The sequence below is a fragment of the Carcharodon carcharias genome, chromosome 14 (genome assembly GCF_017639515.1).
Source record: "Carcharodon carcharias isolate sCarCar2 chromosome 14, sCarCar2.pri, whole genome shotgun sequence".
Taxonomy (NCBI): domain Eukaryota; kingdom Metazoa; phylum Chordata; class Chondrichthyes; order Lamniformes; family Lamnidae; genus Carcharodon; species Carcharodon carcharias.
The window spans coordinates 17,287,622-17,306,744 of NC_054480.1; the positions used below are offsets into that span (position 1 = coordinate 17,287,622).

The 19,123-nt window shown below is 43.9% G+C and overlaps 1 protein-coding gene and 2 non-coding genes across 3 annotated transcripts in view; 1 reads left to right on the plus strand and 2 right to left on the minus strand.

The window, feature by feature from the left end:
* Nucleotides 1-7,022, plus strand: part of edem2 (ER degradation enhancer, mannosidase alpha-like 2) — a 38,846-nt gene extending 31,824 nt beyond the window's left edge. The window contains exons 10-11 of the mRNA XM_041203758.1: nt 4,212-4,333; nt 6,466-7,022. Coding sequence (XP_041059692.1) covers nt 4,212-4,333; nt 6,466-6,954 — 611 coding nt within the window. The 3' untranslated portion in view covers nt 6,955-7,022. The remainder of the gene's footprint in view (nt 1-4,211; nt 4,334-6,465) is intronic.
* An 8,016-nt stretch (nt 7,023-15,038) lies between these two features.
* trnam-cau lies at nt 15,039-15,111 on the minus strand. Its single transcript has one exon. It is a non-coding gene; the product is annotated as a tRNA-Met (tRNA).
* A 968-nt stretch (nt 15,112-16,079) lies between these two features.
* trnam-cau lies at nt 16,080-16,152 on the minus strand. The gene has a single exon. It is a non-coding gene; the product is annotated as a tRNA-Met (tRNA).
* Nucleotides 16,153-19,123: the final 2,971 nt, after the last annotated feature.

Here is a 19,123-nt window from a genome sequence, read left to right on the forward strand (position 1 = left end):
CGAGGATGTTGAGTCCTGAAAAAGAGACATGTCGAAGCTTTTCCTCTTGCGCTCGTCAGGACACTTCGTAAGAGTACCAATATTAGGGGAATGTGAAGTTTCCTGATGAGTGCAAGATGAAAAGCTTCAACTTGTCTCCTTTTTTCAGCAACACTCAAGTTCTGTACTACCAAATGACTAGGTGTTGATTTTGCCAGTATAGGACATTACCAAGTATAAGACATTTGACCAAGTCACCATTATTTGTGGGAGCCTTGACAGTTGAGCTGTTTAACTGCAAGGGGCAGTGCAGCTGAACCCTATCCTGTCAGTATGTGCACTTCTACTAGGAGGTCTCTAGGTAGCGACCAAGAACTCTGGCTGACTTCCCTTCTGGCTGCAGTCTGCCTCACTTACAATTATTGCAAGCTAATGGGTGTCCCAACTTATTTAGCACAAGACTGTGAGAGATCTTTTTAGCCTGTATGCTACTGTTATTCACTGGCTAAGGTCACTGGGCCACGAAAGGAGCTTCTTAAGAGTATTTCACAGTCTGAACAAATCCCACTTTGTTTGAGGCAATACACAGCTAATAAAATCTCTTTTGGGGGGCTTTACTTTTGTCATACAGTAAATGTCTTTGGGGTATTTGACTGTGGGGGGGCACCACAGCCAAGCTGATTGTACTGCCCCCAATGTGTCCAAGTATGTATCTTCCAGCAAAGGTCATTCACTGGTTCAGAATTTTCTGTTCCCTGTTGTAGAAACTCAGTGTTGCATCACTACTGCTTGTCTGGTTGAAATCAGCTAACTTGAGCCTCAAGGAAAATTTGGCATTAAGTCTTTATAAGGTTTAGATAATTTTTTTTTCATTCATTTGTGGGATGTGGGCATCGTTGGCAACGTCAGCATTTATTGCCCATCCCTAATTGCTTTTGAGAAGGTGGTGGTGAGCCGCCGCCTTGAACTGATGCAGTCCGTCTGGTGGTGGTTCACCCACGGTGCTGTTAGTTAGGGTTTACCAGGAACTTGGCGCAGTGACAGTGAAGGAATGGTGATACAGTTCCGAGTCAGGGCGGTATGGAGGTATAAAGATGTAAAAGTAACTTCCTTCACTAACCATTGGGAGCGAGAAGAAGAGTCTGAAGAAGAATCATTCAGACTCGAAACATTAACTGCTGATTCTCTCTTCACAGATGTTGCCCAGACCTGCTGAGTTTTTCCAGCATTTTCTGTTTCTATTATTGGGAACGAGAACCTTGACGCACATCTCAGTGTTTTCTGTTAAATTTCCCTGGTCCCCTGTCTCCCACACTTGCTTCTGCCTGACTGCGATGGACAGGTGATCTATTCTAGATCTGTGTCAGTCCAGCTTTCCAGCCTGTCACTGGGGTGATCAGACTACAGTAGTGACAGCCACACAGCCAAGATCAGGACTGTGTTCCATTATCTCCCTCAATGTGCAGATATACTGACAAAATGTATTGCTGAGTGGTTCATTAAGCATTCTAGAATATAATTCGGAATACGGCATGCTAGTTTACTCTTGAAAATAGCTGTGATGGGGTTTTGCCTTTCTAGAAGTACTGGCAGTGCTAAGGTTAAAAATAAAACAAGTGTAAAGCGGCCCTGATGTTTAACAAGACAGGTACAGCCAGTCCCTTGTAAAATTGCGAGCATTCTCATCAGCTTCACTCTGCACACCATGGGGGACATAACTACTCTTCGGCTGAATGCAGTAGTGGACTTTAGTGAACCAGCAGCCTGATTTAATTTCCCTGCCACTGATTTTGAAAATTGAGCAAGAAAGAGATCAGAGCCTAGTACCCATCTTCCCCCCAAAATACTTCTTCACAACTGGTATGATGCCAAACTTTCCAGTTTATTCTGGATTTGCTAGACTCTGATGGAGCCATTTCAAACTCCTCGGGCTGGATTTTCCCTGCAGGGTTGGGAATTGAATTTGGGACGGTTTCCAGGTCCCAAGCACTCCCAGAGGGAAATAGTCACTCATTGTGATTTTCATGGAGATGTTAATATGATCCAAACCAATTGGTGAAGCCAAAGCTAAGACACAGAGCTTTTCTTTATCGAGAGAGTGTATTGACTTGTTCAGTCTCATAGCTCTCCTTTCACACACTCAGTGTCCTAGTTATCCCCTATTTGTATGCTCTTTTTAGACCAATAAACAAAAAAACTAATGAACTAATTAAAGCTCCTTAAAAGGGTTTCCTCTATTTATATGTGCTCAAACTCAATTAATACATCAACTGTTTCTCTTAAACTTAACAATGTAATTGACATTATTTTTCTTTTATTCATTTATGGGATGTGGGCGTTGCTGGCTAAGCCAGCTTTTATTGTCCATCCCTAATTGCCCTTGAGAAGGTGCTGGTGAGCTGCCTTTTTGAACCGTTGCAGTTGTATAGGCACACCACAGTGCTGTTAAAGAAGGGAGTTCCAGGATTTTGACCTAGCAACACTTAAGGAACGGCAACGTATTTCCAAGACAGGGTGGTGAGTGGCTTGGAGGGGAACTTTGAGCTGATGGTGTTCCCATGTGTCTGCTGCCCTTGTCCTTCTAGATGGTAGTGGGCGTGAGTTTGGAAAGTGCTGTCTGAGGAGGCTTGGTGAGTTCCTTCAGTGCATTTTGAGATGGTACACACTGCTGCTACTGTGCGTTGATGGTGGAGGGAGTAAATGTTTGTGGAAGTGGTGCCAATCAAGCGGGCTGCCTTTGTGCTGGATGGTGTCAAGCTCCTTGAGTGTTGTTGGAGGTGCATTCATCCATGCAAGTGGAGAGTATTGTTTTTATTCATTCACGGGATGTGGGCTTCACTGGCTGGGCCAGCATTTATTGTCCATCTCTAGTTGCCTTGAGAAGGTGGTGGTGAGCTGCCTTCTTGAACCACTGCAGTCCATGGTGTAGGTGCACCCACAGTGCTGTTAGGAAGGGAATCCCAGGATTTTGACCCAGTGACAGTGAAGGAACAGCGATACATTTCCAAGTCAGGATGGTGAGTGACTTGGAGGGGAACTTCCAAGTGGTGGTGTTCCCATCTATCTGCTGCCCTTGTCCTTCTAGATGGTAGTGGTCGTGGGTTTGGAAGGTGCTGTCTAAGGAGCCTTGGTTAATTCCTGCAGTGCATCTTGTAGATGGTACATACTGCTGCTACTGTGTGTCGGTGGTGGAGGGAGTGAATGTGTGTGGATGTGGTGCCAATCAAGTGGGCTGCTTTGTCCTGGACAGTGTCAAACTTCTTCAGTGTTGTTGGAGCTGCACTCATTCAGGCAATTGGGGAGTATTCCATCACACTCCTGACTTGTGCCTTGTAGTTGGTGGTCAGGCTTTGGGGAGTCAGGAGGTGGGTTACACACCGCAGAATTCCTAGCTTCTGACCTGTTCTTGCAGCCACAATATTTGTATGGCTTGTCCAAATCAGTTTCTGGTCAATGGTAATCCTTAGTATATTGTTATTGGGGGATTCAGCGATGGTAATACCATTGAGCATCAAGGGGCGATGGTTAGATTCTCCCTTGTTGGAGATGGCCATTGCCTGGCATTTGTGTGGTGCGAATGTTACTTGCCACTTTCAGTCCAAGCCTGGATATTGTCCAGGAATTGCTGCATTTGGACGTGGACTGCCTCAGAATCTGAGGAGTCGTGAATGGTGCTGAACATTGTGCAATCATCAGAGAACATCCCCATTTCTGACCTTATGATTGCACAATGTTCAGCACCATTCACGACTCCTCAGATTCTGAAGGGAGGGCCTCTAGGCTGAAAGTCAGCCTCCTTTAGTTGGCCTCATTATGCTCCAATTGTCGGTACCCGATCCCGTCCCGGCAAAAATGGCCCGGAGGTGGGATGGAGCCGGAGAACTGGATGGTGGGACGGAGCCAGCTGGCAGGGCTATTTTTGGCTCCTACCTTTCTCCGAACCCAACTATGGCGGAGGATGGATGAAAATCCAGTCTGATTCACCCCCTTCCCCCATAGCAGCAACCCCCACCACCCCCCCCCCCCCCCAACCTCCTCAAGAATTTGGGATTCAAATGCCATTTTAAAAAATAAATATAGCTGTGTGAGCATACAGGCAACAACGGGCCTTTGGGACATTCTCACTTTCCACTGCTGTCTTTTGTCCTAGTGCAATGGATGTGATGTCCAAAGGTAATGAATTTTTGCCAGCCTGAGTTTGCACTGTTAATGGGGATGGTTTGTTGTTACAGAGCTTGTGGAGAGTGCTATGTATCTGTATCGAGCAACTGGAGATCCAACCCTCCTGGAGCTGGGCAGGGACGTCATTGAGGCTATTGAGAAGATCAGCCGTGTGGATTGTGGCTTTGCTACTGTAAGTACCGAACCTGTTAAAGTTCAGCAGCAATTCTTGTAACTTTTGCTTCCTCATCACTGAGATTATTGTGACGTACTGCAACCAATTCTGGATCAATCAAATTGTGGCGGGGTGTGGTGGTGGGTGTGTTGGGAGCGCACAGGAGAAAAATAAACTTACTGGTTTATTATGGGTGGGATTAAAGCATTTATATGGTGCTCTACAAGACCTCAGAACTTTCCAAAGCGCTTCATATTTAAGTACTTTTTCTGTGTAGCCACTATTGTAATGTAGGAAACTTATTGTGCATTCTTGCAGTCAAGCTGATTTCTAGCCAGCAAATGCACATCTGTCTTTACATTGGGTAAGCACAAGATCAGGCTTGGCTACAATGTAGCCAAAATTCCAAATTTATTTTCTTTCGGTAATTATCCCCTTTGAAAGCTCTTCATGGATGAATAAAACTTTTCCTCATGTCGCCTTTGGTTCTTTTATTAATCACCATAAATCGTTGTGTTCTGGTTCTGGATCCTTCTGTCAATGGGAACAGTTTCTCCCTGTCCATTTTATCTAGATCCCTCATGATTTTGAACACTTCTACCAAATCTCCCATCAACCTTCTCTCCTTTAAGGGGAACAGTCCCAGCTTCTCCAGTCTATCCGCATGGCATAGCTAAGTGTCAGATACCATGCTGTATTCTTTTTATTTATATTCGTTTATGGGATGTAGGTGTTGCTGGCTAAGCCAGCATTTATTGCCCATCCCTAATTGCCCTTGAGAAGGTGGTTGTGAGCTGCCTTCTTATAAAACTTAGACTTAGGGGTAGAAGTAGGCCATTCAGCCCATTGAGTCTGCTCCGTCATTCAGTGAGATCATGGCTGATCTGATAATCCTCAAATTCACTTTCCTGCCTTTCCCCATAAACCTTGATTCCCTTACTGATTAAAAATCTGTCTATCTCTGCCCTGAATATATACTTAACGACCCGGTTTCTACAGTCCTCTGCAATAAAGAATTCCACAGATTAACTACCTTCTGAGAAGAAATTCCTCCTCGTCTCTATCTTAAATGGGCGGCCCCTTACTCTGAGATTATGCTCTCTGGTCCTATACTCTCCCACAAGGGGAAACAGCCTCTCAGCATCTACCCTGTGAAGCCCCCCAAGAACCTTATATGTTTCAATAAGGTCACCTCTCATTCTTCTAAACTCCAATGAATACAGGCCCACCCTACTCAACCTCTCCTCATTAAGATTCATACCTGGAATCAATTTAGTGATCTTTCTCTGGATTGCCTCAAATGCCAGCATATCTTTCCTTAGATAAGAGGACCAAAACTGTTCACAGTATTCTAACTAGTGCCTTGTATAGTTTTAGCAAGACTTTCCTATCTTTATACTCCATTCCCTTTGAAATAAAGGCCAACATTCAACATTCCTGTTAGGTCCAAACCATTAACAATAGGCCCATGATAAGTGTAAAGAAATTCTTACATCCAGGAAAACCTTTCGAAATACAGTCCCACCTTTTAAAAGCCAGTTATGAGATACAGGTGGAACTTTCCTCAAACCATGGAACCAAGAAATGGATTGAAGTTATTTAAAGGTGACTGCCTATGATGTTAAGCAATTCAATGTACATCAGCTTTATCAAGCTTTAGTTTCCTGCGCTTGGGTGTCCTTTGTGATTGTTAACAGAGGCACTGCGATAAACAAAATCAACTGCATACTTTTGAGTGGTTTTCCGGTTATATTCTTCAATTTAGCAAAGCTAAAAGAGCAAAAGCCATTTACGCGGATTGCAGTTGCAGACACCATTTTGAAAGTGGAATCTCCCTTTACAATACAACAGAAAGAAAATCTAGAAAGAAATGTTAAAATGGAGTATTTTATAAATTGAAGTCAGACTAATCTCCACTCCACCACAAGCGTATCATCTTGAAGCACTGCAGTCCATGTGGTGTAGGTACATCCACAGTGCTGTTAGGGAGGGAGGTTCAGGATTTTGACCCAGTGACAGTTTACCCACTGATTATTGTAGTGGGGCTGTAAGTTGACAATGTTACGGATGTTTGATTCTAATCCAGTGTTTGAGCACCTGTTTTATCTTTTATAGATTTGATGATCAGCTCTTGTTTTCTTGCATTTAAGGTGCGGGACTTACGGGACCACAAACTAGACAATCGCATGGAGTCTTTCTTCCTGGCGGAGACGGTGAAGTATCTCTACCTGCTCTTTGACCCTGACAACTTTCTCCATAACGATGGGTCCACCTTCTACACTGTCACCACACCTTACGGCGAATGCGTACTGGGCGCCGGTGGCTACCTGTTCAACACCGAGGCACACCCCATCGACCCCGCGGCCTTGCACTGCTGCAGCCAGCACAAGGAGGACCGGTGGGAAGTTGAGGGGCTGATGCAAGGCTTCCGCGCCTCGCAATATGTGAGGATGGGACTATCTGCGCCTGGTGCTTCAGAGCAATATCTTCAATACAGCAAGAAAATACGGACAGCCCAAGATGGAGAAAAAATAAATAAGAGGACAAATAAAAAAAGGGTTCCAATACTAAGCTGCCCCAGTCAGCATTTTAGCTCAAAGCTCGCAGTGTTAGGTCAAGTGTTTACAGACTATTCCTAGTGTATACAATGATCTAAAGGGACTCTATTTATGAAATTAAGTGGAATAAAGTTTGACTGTTTTATTTTTAATGGGGTTTCAATGGGTTTCCTTTTTCTGGAGGATGGGAAGAGTATTAGACAAATATCCCAGCATCATCGCTAGAGGAACAGAACAAAATGATTTAGCCCATCCCCCCACCCAGTCCCCCTTCCCCCCCCCAAAATCATTTACTGAAAAGAATGCCAAGAAGGACTGTGTATTTATAGAGTCTTTCAAGCCCTCAGGATGCATCAAAGTGTTTTACAGCCAGTTACTTACTTTTGAAATGTAGTCATTACTATTATTAGTTAGCAAATCGCAGCAACCAATTTTGTGCATATCAAGATCCCATATGCGCCAGCAAATGACATGAATGACCAGTTGACCTAATTTTGGTAGTGTGGGAGGGAGGGAGGAATGTTGACCATGACACTGGAGAAGTCCTTGTTCTTGGAATGCTGTCGTCTGATCTTTTGCATCTACCCAAACAGGCAATGGGAGCTTCAACTGACAATACAACTCTCCCTCCAGACTGAATCATCAACTAGTCAAGAAGTCCAGCTTCTTTATCCATAGGAACATAGAAGCATGAGTAAGCCATTCAGCCTTTCGAGCCTGCTCTGCCATTTAACTAGATCATGGCTGATCTCCCTCAACGCCACCTTCCCACACCAACCCTTAATGTCATCGGTATCTAGGAATCTATTGACCTCTACTTTGAACATAATGACTGAGCCTCCACTGCCCTCTGGGATAGAGAATTCCAAAGACCTATCACCCTCAGATTAAAGAAATTTCCCCTCATCTCAGTCCTGAATGACCTACCTCTTATTCTCAGACTATGCCCCCTGGTTCTAGACCACCCACCCCAAACCAGGAGAAGCATCCTTCTTGCATCTACCCTGTTGAGCCCTGTAAGAATTTAGTACACGTCAATGAGATCGCCTCTCATTCTTCTGAGCTCTAGAGAATACAGGCCCAGCCTCCTGAATCTCTCTTCATAAGACAGTCCCGCAACCCCTGGAAGTAGACTGACGGAACCTTCATTGCACTCCCTTTATGGCTGGTACATCCTTCCTAAGGTAAGGAGATCAAAACTGCACCCAGTACTCCAGGTGTGGTCTCACCAAGACATTATACAGCAAGACTCCTTATTCCTGTACTCATATCCCCTTGCAATAAAGCCTAACACACCGTTTGCCTTCCTAATTGCTTGTACACACTTGTTCGCTTTCAGTGACCTGTGAACAAGAACACCAGGTCTCTTCATGTATCTGTGTATATCAGTACCACAGTTCTCTTTGGAAATCTCAAGAATTACAAAAGATTAATTACAAAACTGCAGGTAAAAAGAACAAGGGAACATGTCTGGGGAAGGTCAGCAGCCAGGCATAGCGTAGAATCTTAACAGCTCAGGAGGTTGTTGAGCCCATCATGCCTGTTGGTTCTTTGAAAGATCTCCCCAATTAGTCCCACTCCCATACTCCTTCTCCCATAGTCCTGATAGTTTTTCCTTTGTAGGTATATAACCAGTTCCTTTTTGAAGCTTGATATTGAATCTGCTGGCACCACCATTTTAGGCAGTGCATTCCAGATTACAAAAACTCACAGTAGAAAATAAAAATGTTTTCTCATGTCGCCTCTGGTTCTTTCAATCTGTGATCTCTGGTTATCGACCCTCTGCTACTGGAAAGCATTGGCCCCTCTAAGATTCAATCGGTAAAAATGAAATTCTCCTCACTGTCTCCCTGTTTTTTTGATGAGATTTTCTCCCCCACTTTCTCTCTCATTTTCTGTTTCTAGCTTTCTTAAAGTGCTTTTTAGTCTTTGTCTTCAGTTCTGATTGACATGCGCTTGTGAAATAAATAACCCATCTTCTCTCTTGACAGATACTGGAGGCACTGCTGTATACTTGCAGCCTTTTTGTTTTAATTTCTGAAATCCTGCTGCACTGTTGGCGAATTTTAACGCAGACAGGATACCAGAGAAGGGATGAGCAGGGTAAATAGATCACAAAAACACAAAAGGTTTCTTAATTTAATTAATAACTTTGCATTTCAAGGAAGGGATGCAAACCAGATAATGAAGGCATCCCATTGAATATGTAAAATTGGCAGGAAGTGGTTCACACTATAATCCAATAAAAGTGACACCCAAGGAGGAAAATCAAGAGATTAATAATGTTTTTTCATCCCACAGATTAGTTCATTGCATATCTCAGTGCACATTAAAGATGAGTGCTATTAACTGGGGAAAACTACATGGTATCTCTATGACATCTCTTATTTCTGTTAAGGGTCATTGAGAGGGTGCAGAGAAGATATATCAGAATAGTTCCAGGAATGTGGGGTTCTAGCTACAAAGAGGAGAAGCTGGGATTGTTCTCCTTGGAGCAATGGAGATTGAGGGAAGGTTTAATAGAGGTGTACAAGATTATGACAGGTTTGGATAAGCTAAACGAGGAAAAGCTTTCCACTAGCTGATGGTACAAGGACTAGGGGACACGGATTTAAGGTTGTGGGCAATCGATGTGGGGGGAAGGTGAGGAAGAACTTTGAAGGAAATGAACTTGCAGAATTACAGGGATAGAGCGGGGGAATGGGATTGTCCCATGGAGAGTCAGTTTAGGCTCCATGGGCTGAAAGGCCTGTGGTTTATTAAGTTTGACCATGCATAGTAACTTCCTTAGCCCATAAACAAACTAATTGCTAATCTTACAAAACATCCTGCCTTTTCACCACTGATAGAGAACACATTGGAGCCCCAGAGTGAACCCAACCTTTTTTTTGAGAACCACAAAGAATCTATGGTGAGGTTGAAAAGATAGAGAGAAAAGGTGAGAGAACTCAAAAACAAATCTCCCCATCCCTTTCCCGATCTACGCACTTCCTATCAATGACATAATTTGTAAAATAATGCAGATTCTACATAGGGTTGCCAACTCTGGTTGGAGGTATTCTTGGAGGTTTAATCACATGACATCCAACTGTCCCAGCCAATCAAATGGCTCCCTCCCCACCATCTCCAATATTTTTGTGATGAATACAAAAAAAGTGTTCAAAGCAATGGAAGCGAAAACACCATTTCTTTTAATGCCCTTATAATTTCTCTCCCGGGTCTGTTACTCCACAGGTCATGCCATTAGTTTAAAAGTTTGATTCACTCACCAAAATGGCCAATTGTTTACCTTCGCTACTGTTACCCAGAATAAAAGAGTCTTTAACCAGGCTTTCTTCAATAAACAACAAACTTCTTAGTTTATTATAAAACCAGTCTTGTCAAATAGAATGGCCAAGCTTATTAACATATAGTATGAAATATGAAAGTACATCAATGACTCTTGAGATACCCTAAGTCTCACACACACACACATCCAAAAAAGAGGAATTCTGCTAAAGGTTAAAAGTTAATGATTCAAGGAAAAGGAAAGATGATGGAGTCCTTGAAATAGCATCTGGGTTGGTGACTGATGAAGAGTCAAACGGACTCGAAACTTTAACTGTATTCCTCTCCGCAGATGCTGTCAGACCTGCTGAGTTTTTCCAGCTATTTTTGGTTTTGTGTCTGGGTTATACGGTTGGTATTAGCGCTGATCTGCGAAACAATCAATGACTCTTGCACTGCTTTTCAGGCAGACTCAAGGAACACTTGCAGGTGCTCAATTCCAGCATGTAGAGCAACTTAGGAACAGCTTATATTCATTTCCGGCTGTGGACTACAAAAAGGCTGCTGTCTTCCTTCACAAGCAGTTGGTCCTTCTTCTCAGAGCAAAACCAAAACCAACTTAAACACAGTTTTCCAGGCACATTTGTTTTATCCAGAGCTATAAACTGCCATGTGATCCCCTTTTTAAACAGTCCACCAGAGTCAAGAAGTATCTAGCTTCTTTACAACTGCTTAATTACCTTTTCTTGTAAATGGCTGTCTCTGCCAAGAAAAGCAATCCTTTAAGGAACAGTGTCTTTTAAACACAGATTCTCCCAGAATGTTCTTAGTCCCTTGAAGATGAACCATTTCCTGTGATTAAAGCGTTCATCATGGGTTCCTGAAGTCCAAGGGATGCAGACTTGAAAAAATATTGCGGGCAAGTGGTTTAGCCATCCATTCATCTGGCTGGACCACTTAAATCACAATCGAATCCTGCTTTCATCTGCTAAAACTGCTCACTATTCCACGATCATTCTGGAAGGCAAAGATAACCCAATCACTAAGGCGTAAAAACAAAAAACTGCAGATGTTGGAAATGGAAGTGGAAGGGTCACGAGGACTCGAAACGTCAACTCTTTTCTTCTCCGCCGATGCTGCCAGACCTGCTGAGTTTTTCCAATCACTAAGGCAGCCTATTTCCACCTCCGTAACATCATATAACTGTGCCCCTGTCTCAGTGCATCAGCTACTGAAGCCGTCATTCACGCCTTTATTACCTTTAGACTTGACTATTGTAACATACTCCTGTCTGGTCTCCCACATTCCACCCTCTGTGAACTTGAGGTCATCAAAATCTCAGCTGCATGTGCCTTAACTTGTACCAAGTCCCATTGCCCTATCACCCGTTCTCACTGAATCACTACCACCTTCTCAAAGTTCCCAGACAAACAGCAGTTTGACTTTAAAAATCACATCTTTTTGTTCAACTGGCTCCATGGCCTCATCCCTCCCTGTGCCTGTAATCTCCTTTAGCCCCACAACCCTCCGAGATATCTGTGTTCCTCTAATTCTGGCCTCTTAAGCATTCCCAATTAGAATTACTCCATTGGTGGCTGTGCCTTCAGTTGCCTAGCCCCAGGATCTGGAATACCCTCCCCACACCTCTTTGCCTCTACCTCGTTTTTCTGCTTTAGCACACTCCTTAAAACCTACATCATTGACAAAGGTTTTGGTTATCCGACATAATGCTTCCTTATGTGGTTCAGTGTCATACTTTAACAATGTTCCTGTGAAGCGCCTTGGGATTTTTATTATGTTCAAGGTGTTATATGTATATAAGTTGTCATTGTTGTTGGTATCTGGTCCTCAAGTGTTACAGCAGTTGAAGTCTGGACTTTTTTGCTCACTTATTTTTCCCAAAAAACTGGCACTTTTTTTTTGAGTTGACTCAACCACTCACTCCATATCCCAGAATCACAGAATTGTTACATGCATAAGGAGGCCATTTGGTCCATTGTGTCTGCAACGGCTCTCCGAATGAACAATTCATTAGTGCCATTCTCCCACCCTCCATAACCCTGAATATTTTTCCACTTTAGATAGCAGGCTAATTCCATTTTGAATGCTTTGATAGAACTTGCCTCCACCACACTCAGGCAGTGCATTCCAGACCTTAACCAATTGCTGTACGAAAAAGTTTTTTCTCAAATCGCTTTTGATTCTTTTGCCAATTACTTTAAATCTGTGCCTTCTCGATCTTGATCCTCCCACCAATGGGAACAGCTTCTCCCTATCTACCCTGTCCAGACCCCTTATGATTTTAAATACCTCTATCAAATCTTTTCTCAGCCTACTTTTCTCCAAGGAGAACAATCTTAACTTCTCCAATCTATCTTCATAACAAGTCCCGGACAATATTTATCCCTCAATCGACATCATTAAAACAAATTACCTGGTCATTCTTCTTCTCTTAGGCAGTCCCTCAGGATTGAGGGTGACTTGCTTCCACTCCGGTTCGATGGGCTGTGAGATGATTAATAAGTTTAATGTGTGATCTGCAGACTGTGCCACATGTGGGGCAGTTGCTGCTTGAAGGATTGGCAGATGAGGTGTTTGGAAGTTTGTGCACTCTCTCCAGTGCCTTGAGTTTGTCTCTGTGTGCCTCCGACAAAGTCTCTTGATGTGTTCAGTGCCTTCCCAAATAAACCTCCTTCATTTTGGTCGGTCACAAGCCTAGGGTGTCCCAGGAGTCGGCAGGGATGTTTTCAGGGATACTGAAGACATCCCTAAAATGTCTTCGCTGTTCTCCTGGGAGTGCCTGTTGTCAGGCAGATGAAGAACATGTCCTGCTCTGAGCAGCTGATTTTGAATGATTAGCACCTCAATGCTGGGCATGTTGGTGCGGGACAGGATGCTGCTGTTGAACTGCCTTGACCTTTCTCACTACCGGATTTGCAGGATCTTGCGAAGGAACCTCAGATGGTTTTTCTAGGCAAGTGAATCTAGAACGGGGGACACAGTCTCAGAATAAGGGGCAGGTCATTTAAGACTGAGACGAGTAGGAATTTCTTCACTCAGAGGGTGGTGAATCTTTTGAATTCTCTATCCCAGAGGGCTGTGGAAGCTCAATCATTAAGCACATTCAAGACAGAAATTGATAGCCATGATCTGTTTGAATGGCAGAGCAGGCTAAATGGGCCGAATGGCCTACTCCTGCTTCTATTTCCTGTGTTCCAGTGCTTTGAGGTGTCTGCTGTAGGTTATCCAAGCCTCCAAAGCATATAGGAGCATGGGTCATTATCACATTGCTGTGTCTACGAGCTTGTTGGAAGCAAAGAGGGAGCTGCACTTCTTACATGACAGCATTGACTACACTTCAAAAGTACTTTTTGCAGGATCTTGCAAAGGAACCTCAGATGGTTTTTCTAGGCTAGTAAATCTAGAACTGGGGACACAGTCTCAGAATAAGGGGCAGGCCATTTAAGACTGAGACGAGGAGGAATTTCTTCAGTCAGACGGTAATGAATCTTTGGAATTCTCTATGTGATGTGGGTGTCGCTGGAAAGGCCAGCATTTATCACCCATCCATAGTTGCCCTTCAGAAGGTGGTGGTGAGCTGCCTTCTTGAACCACCACAGAATGTGGCGTTGGTACACCCACAGTGTTGTTAGGGAGAGAGCTTCAGGATTTTGACCCAGCGACAGTGAAGGAACGACAATATATTTCCAAGTCAGGGTGGTGTGTGGCTTGGGGGTAATTTGTAGATGGTGGAGTTGCCCTGCATCTGCTGCCTTGTCCTCAGAGTCATAGAGGTCTACAGCACAGAAAAAGGCCCTTTGGCCCATCTAGTCTGCACCAGTCAAACAAGTACCTAACTATTCTAATCCCATTTTCCAGCACTAGGCCCATTTCTTTGTGTGCCATGGCATCACAAGTGCACATCCAAATACTTCTTAAATGTTATGAGGGTCTCTGCCTTTACCAGCCTTTCAGGCAGTGAGTTCCAGATTCCCACCACCCTCTGAGTGAAAAAATTCTTTCTCACATCCCTTCTAAACCTCCTGCCCCTTACCTTAAATCTATGCCCCCTGGTTATTGATCCCTCCACCAAGGGGAAAAGTTCCTTCCTGCCTACCCTATCTATGCCCCTCATAATTTTATACACCTCAATCATGTCCCCCCTCAATCTCCTCTGCTCCAGGGAGAATAACCCCAGTCTATCCAATCTCTAACTCTCCAGCCCAGTCAACATCCTGGTAAATCTCCTCTGCATTCTCTCTAGTCATTTGTAGGTGGTGGAGCTCCTGTGCATCTGCTGCCTTGTCCTTCTAGGTGTAGAGGTCACAGGTTTGGAAGATGCTGTTGAAGGAAACTTAATTGGGAGTAAAGCCCTTAATTGAGACATCCTATGGTTGTGAAAGATGCTATATGCATGCAAGTTTTTTTAACTTGAGACTCACAGATGGGAATTGTTACCAAGCAGGTAATATCAGTTTAAACAAAAGCAAAATACTGCAGCGGCTGGAAATCTGAAATAAAAACAGAAAGTGCTGGAAATATTCAGCAGGTCTGGCAGCATCTGTGGAGGGAGCCCAATATGACATTTCTTTAGAACGCTAGAAGAGTCATATTAGACTATAAATGTTATCTCTGTTTCTCTCTCCATAGCTGTTGCCAGACCTGTTGAACATTTCCAGCAATTTTGTTGTTTTCATTTCAGGTAATGTCAGCTAGTCTCTTGAAAGAATTCAGCTAATTGTTCTGTTTTATTTTTTAAGAAATTGGCAATGCAATTCTACAGTTACAGGGCTCATGGCGTGCATTTGATCTACCACACGTTTTAGGGACGAAACAGCCAGATGCCAGCTACCGTGCAAAAATAATTAGGGCTGACCCTTAGAGATACAAAAAGTAAGTGCCCCGTGTGAGGCTCGAACTCACGACCTTCAGATTATGAGACTGACGCGCTGCCTACTGCGCTAACGAGGCTCTGAATATAGTGGCAGCAAAGCGGCTTCTGGCTCTGGGATATTCAATGTAAAGGCTGCAATATTTCTGGAGCTGGAGCGATAAGGAGTCAGACCTCAGCACCGGCTCACTGCAGCTTCCCAAGGGTTTGTACAGTCGTGGAGCAGTACACTCGGGAGCCAGCGGCTCGGAAAGGGGCATTTCGGGGCGGGGGGGGGATTGTATGGTTGGGAACCGCGGAGTCCTAGAGCCTGGATATCAGAAAGTCAGGAACTCATCAAGTCCTTGAAGGGGGCAATCGAAAGAGAAAGCATGTCGATGGGGAGGGCAATGGAGATGGCTCCAGGAAAGTGGGGTGGGAGCTTCAGGGAGGGGGCAAAATAGAGTGGCTCAGGGAATGGGCAATGGTGTATGCATTAAGGAGGGGATAATAGAGAGTGGTCAGTGAGGAGGGAGTCATCAGGAAGGAGGTATTGGAGGAGGTCAGGAAGGAGAAAATGGAGAGGGGAGTCAGGGAGGGGAAAGGGGGGGCAATTGTCAGTTCATGCCTGTGGGGCAGGACCAAAGCAATCATACATCACACTCTTGCCTCTACTTTTTTTTTATTTGCGCTAAACTCATTCACTTTATTGACGATGTTCTCCATCCCAAGTCAGCTTTAAATGCAATGGGATGGAGAAACACAAGAATGGGGCACCGGTGTCATAGATAAATGTTGCAATGATCTGCAAAGTGAAAGTAAAACCTAAAGAAAGATATAAAAACAAAAAAACTGCGGATGCTGGAAATACAAAACAAAAACAGAATTACCTGGAAAAACTCAGCAGGTCTGGCAGCATCGGAGGAAAGATAAGCAGGCTTTACGGCTGTCTGCAGTTTGAGCCATCGAACAGGGAGCAAAGACTCCGAGATTACCACACTGGGGGTGATGGGGTAAGTGCTGCAGACCCGATTGTTGATTCTGAAATTTCACTTTCCCGTAAAACGAGTGCCCCGTGTGAGGCTCGAACTCACGACCTTCAGATTATGAGACTGACGCGCTGCCTACTGCGCTAACGAGGCCCTGAAGAAACACCACCGCTTCAGATCCTGAGATTGTGACAGTCAATGCAAAGGTTGCTGTGTTATTAGAATTACAGTGGAGTGACAACAGCTCAGCAACTACAGGGCCCTGTGTCTGCCAAGTGGATAAATACTGGAAAATCAACAACAGCACAGAATGGTCACAGCAGAGAAGGAGGCTTGTCATGGCTGTGCCAGCTCTGTGCAAGAGTAACTTCGATAGTCCCACTTCCCTGCCCTTTCCCTCTGCCCCATGTTATGTCCACAATTGTGAAGAAGAGTCATATCGGACTCGAAACGTTAATTCTGTTTCAAAAACAAAAATACCTGGAAAAACTCAGCAGGTCTGACAGCATCTGCGGGGAGGGATACAGTTGATGTTTCGAGTCCGTATGACCCTTCATCTGAACTAAGACATATTGAAATGAGATGAAATATAAGCTGGTAGAGGGGGTTGGGACGGGAGAGCTTGATAGGGGGCCAGTGAAGGGTGGAGGCCAAGAAGAGACTGCCAAAGATGTCATAGTCAAAAGGACAAAGAGGTGTTGACGGTGGTGATATTATCTAAAGGATGTGCTAATGGGGACAAGCTAGTGGCAGATGGCTCTAGTGCAGATGGGGTGGGGGGAAGGGATTGAAATGGGCTAAAAGGTGGAGATGAAACAATAGATCGAAGTAAATTTAATAATAGGAGAGAAAAGAAAAAAATATAGTTGTAAAAATATTATAAATTATTGGAAAAAAGGGGATCTGAAAGGGGGAGGAGATGCAGGAGAAAGTTCATGATCTGACATTGTTGAACTCAATATTAAGTCCGGAAGACTGTAAAGTGCCTAGTTGGAAGATGAGGTGCATTCCTCCAGTTTGCCTTGAGCTTCAATCGAACATTGCAGCAGGCCAAGGACAGACATGTGGGCATGAGAGCAGGGTGTTGTGTTGAAATGACAAGCGACAGGGAGGTCTGGGTTATGCTTGCAGACAGACTGAAGGTATTAACTCTGTTTCCTCTTTCGACATATACTACCAGACCTGTTGAGTTTTGCCAGCATTTTCTGTTTTTATGTAATGTGTGCTGTGCCTAAAGGCAGGTCCTCCATTCATTGTCTGCTGCTGCTTTCTCCTGAGCTGTTTTCTTGGCAGTTCTTAAATCAGTGGTGGTTTGTTATTGTCTTCTACGATCAGGGGGTAGGGTGAAGAGGCAGGTCCCAAGACTACCTCAGATGGAATGGCAATTGAATGAGTGCCATTATTCTGAAGCACACACTAGCCAACAACTTAACCAGCTGCCCACAGCCCTGTGATTTTTTTTCTCATCAGGTGCTTATCCAATTCCCTTTTGAAAGCCACAATTGAATCCCCTTCCACCACATTCGCAGGCAGTGCATTCCTAATCACTTGCTATGTAAAAATGTTTCTCCTCATCTTTGTTTGTTCTTTTGCTAATCCCTTTATGTCGGTTCGTGATCCTCCCTCCAATGGGAACAGCTTCTCCCTTTCTACTTTGTCTAGAACCCTCAAAATTTTGAATATCTCTATCACTTCGGAAGTATTTCACTCATTTTGGGCTCCCTCATGAGTAGAAACATCTATTTTACACAAACTTCTCCAGACCTATAATCCTTCTTGAATGCTCAACTCCTCTGATTTTGGATTCTTGTGCATTCCCACACCTCTTCACCTCACCATTGCCATCAGCTGCCTCTGACCTATTCTCTGGAACTCCCTCCCAGAATCTCTCCATCTTTCCACCACTGATCTCCCGGTTTTAAAATCCCTCTCAAAATCCATCTCTCTAGCCAGGTTTTCAGACATCCATTCCTGGCTCAGCATTCATTTCCTGATGTTTATTTCTGAAGCACCTCAGAACATTGTGTTAAATGCACTTGGTATATGTAAGTTGATATTGTTGTTGTCTCCACCACTTACTGGCCAAGACAGTGGGCAGTCTCAAAATGAAAATATTGAAAATACTTGGCAGATCAGGCAGACAACTGTGGAAAGAAAAACAGTTAATGTTTCAGGTCTGTGACCTGCTGAACATTTCCAGCATTTTGTGTTTTTATTTTAGATCGCCAGCATCTGCAGTGCTTTGCTTTATTGTTTAATTCACTGCCTGCTTCCGACTTGTCCAGCAAGCAAAGAATTTAACCTCCTCCTTAGAAACTCAATCTGTGAAATGAGGATGCCATGAGAATTTGATGTCTACTTCAGTGCTTTGTGGCACAGTGCAAATGCTTCAGTGCTACAATGTGCCATTTACTGTATTCAAGCACACGCATTAATTACTATAGCTTCAAAACGATTGCTCCCTCCTTTAGGGTTGATGTATTAGAGGAGGTCAATCTTTTAGCATAACATTATTGTCACTGCACTTCAAACATAATTCATTCTATGAAGCATTGTGATGTGCTATATAAGTACCACACTATTAATATATTGATGGTCAGAATTATTGCACCACACTGGATAATGCAAACAGAGTGATTGTTTGAAATTCTATTTTTTTATCGGCAGTTTTTCTCTTCCCTACCCTCACCTTTTATATTTTTCCTCAGGTGAATGGCTGGCAACATGCCATGCTGTCCCAGTGATCCTCTATAACTACTCCATCCCAGTGATTCTCTATAACCTCTCCATCCCCAGTGATTCTCCATAACCTCTCCAATCTCAGTGATTCTCTATAACCTCTCCATCCCCAGTGATTCTCCATAACCTCTCCAATCTCAGTGATTCTCTATAACCTCTCCATCCCCAGTGATTCTCCATAACCTCCCCAATCTCAGTGATTCTCTATAACCTCTCCATCCCCAGTGATTTTCTATAAACCCTCCAATCTCAGTGATTCTCTTTAACCTCTCCATCCCCAGTGATTCTCTATAACCTCTCCAATCTCAGTCAAAAACAGAATTACCTGGGAAAACTCAGCAGGTCTGGCAGCATCGGCGGAGAAGAAAAGAGTTGACATTTCGAG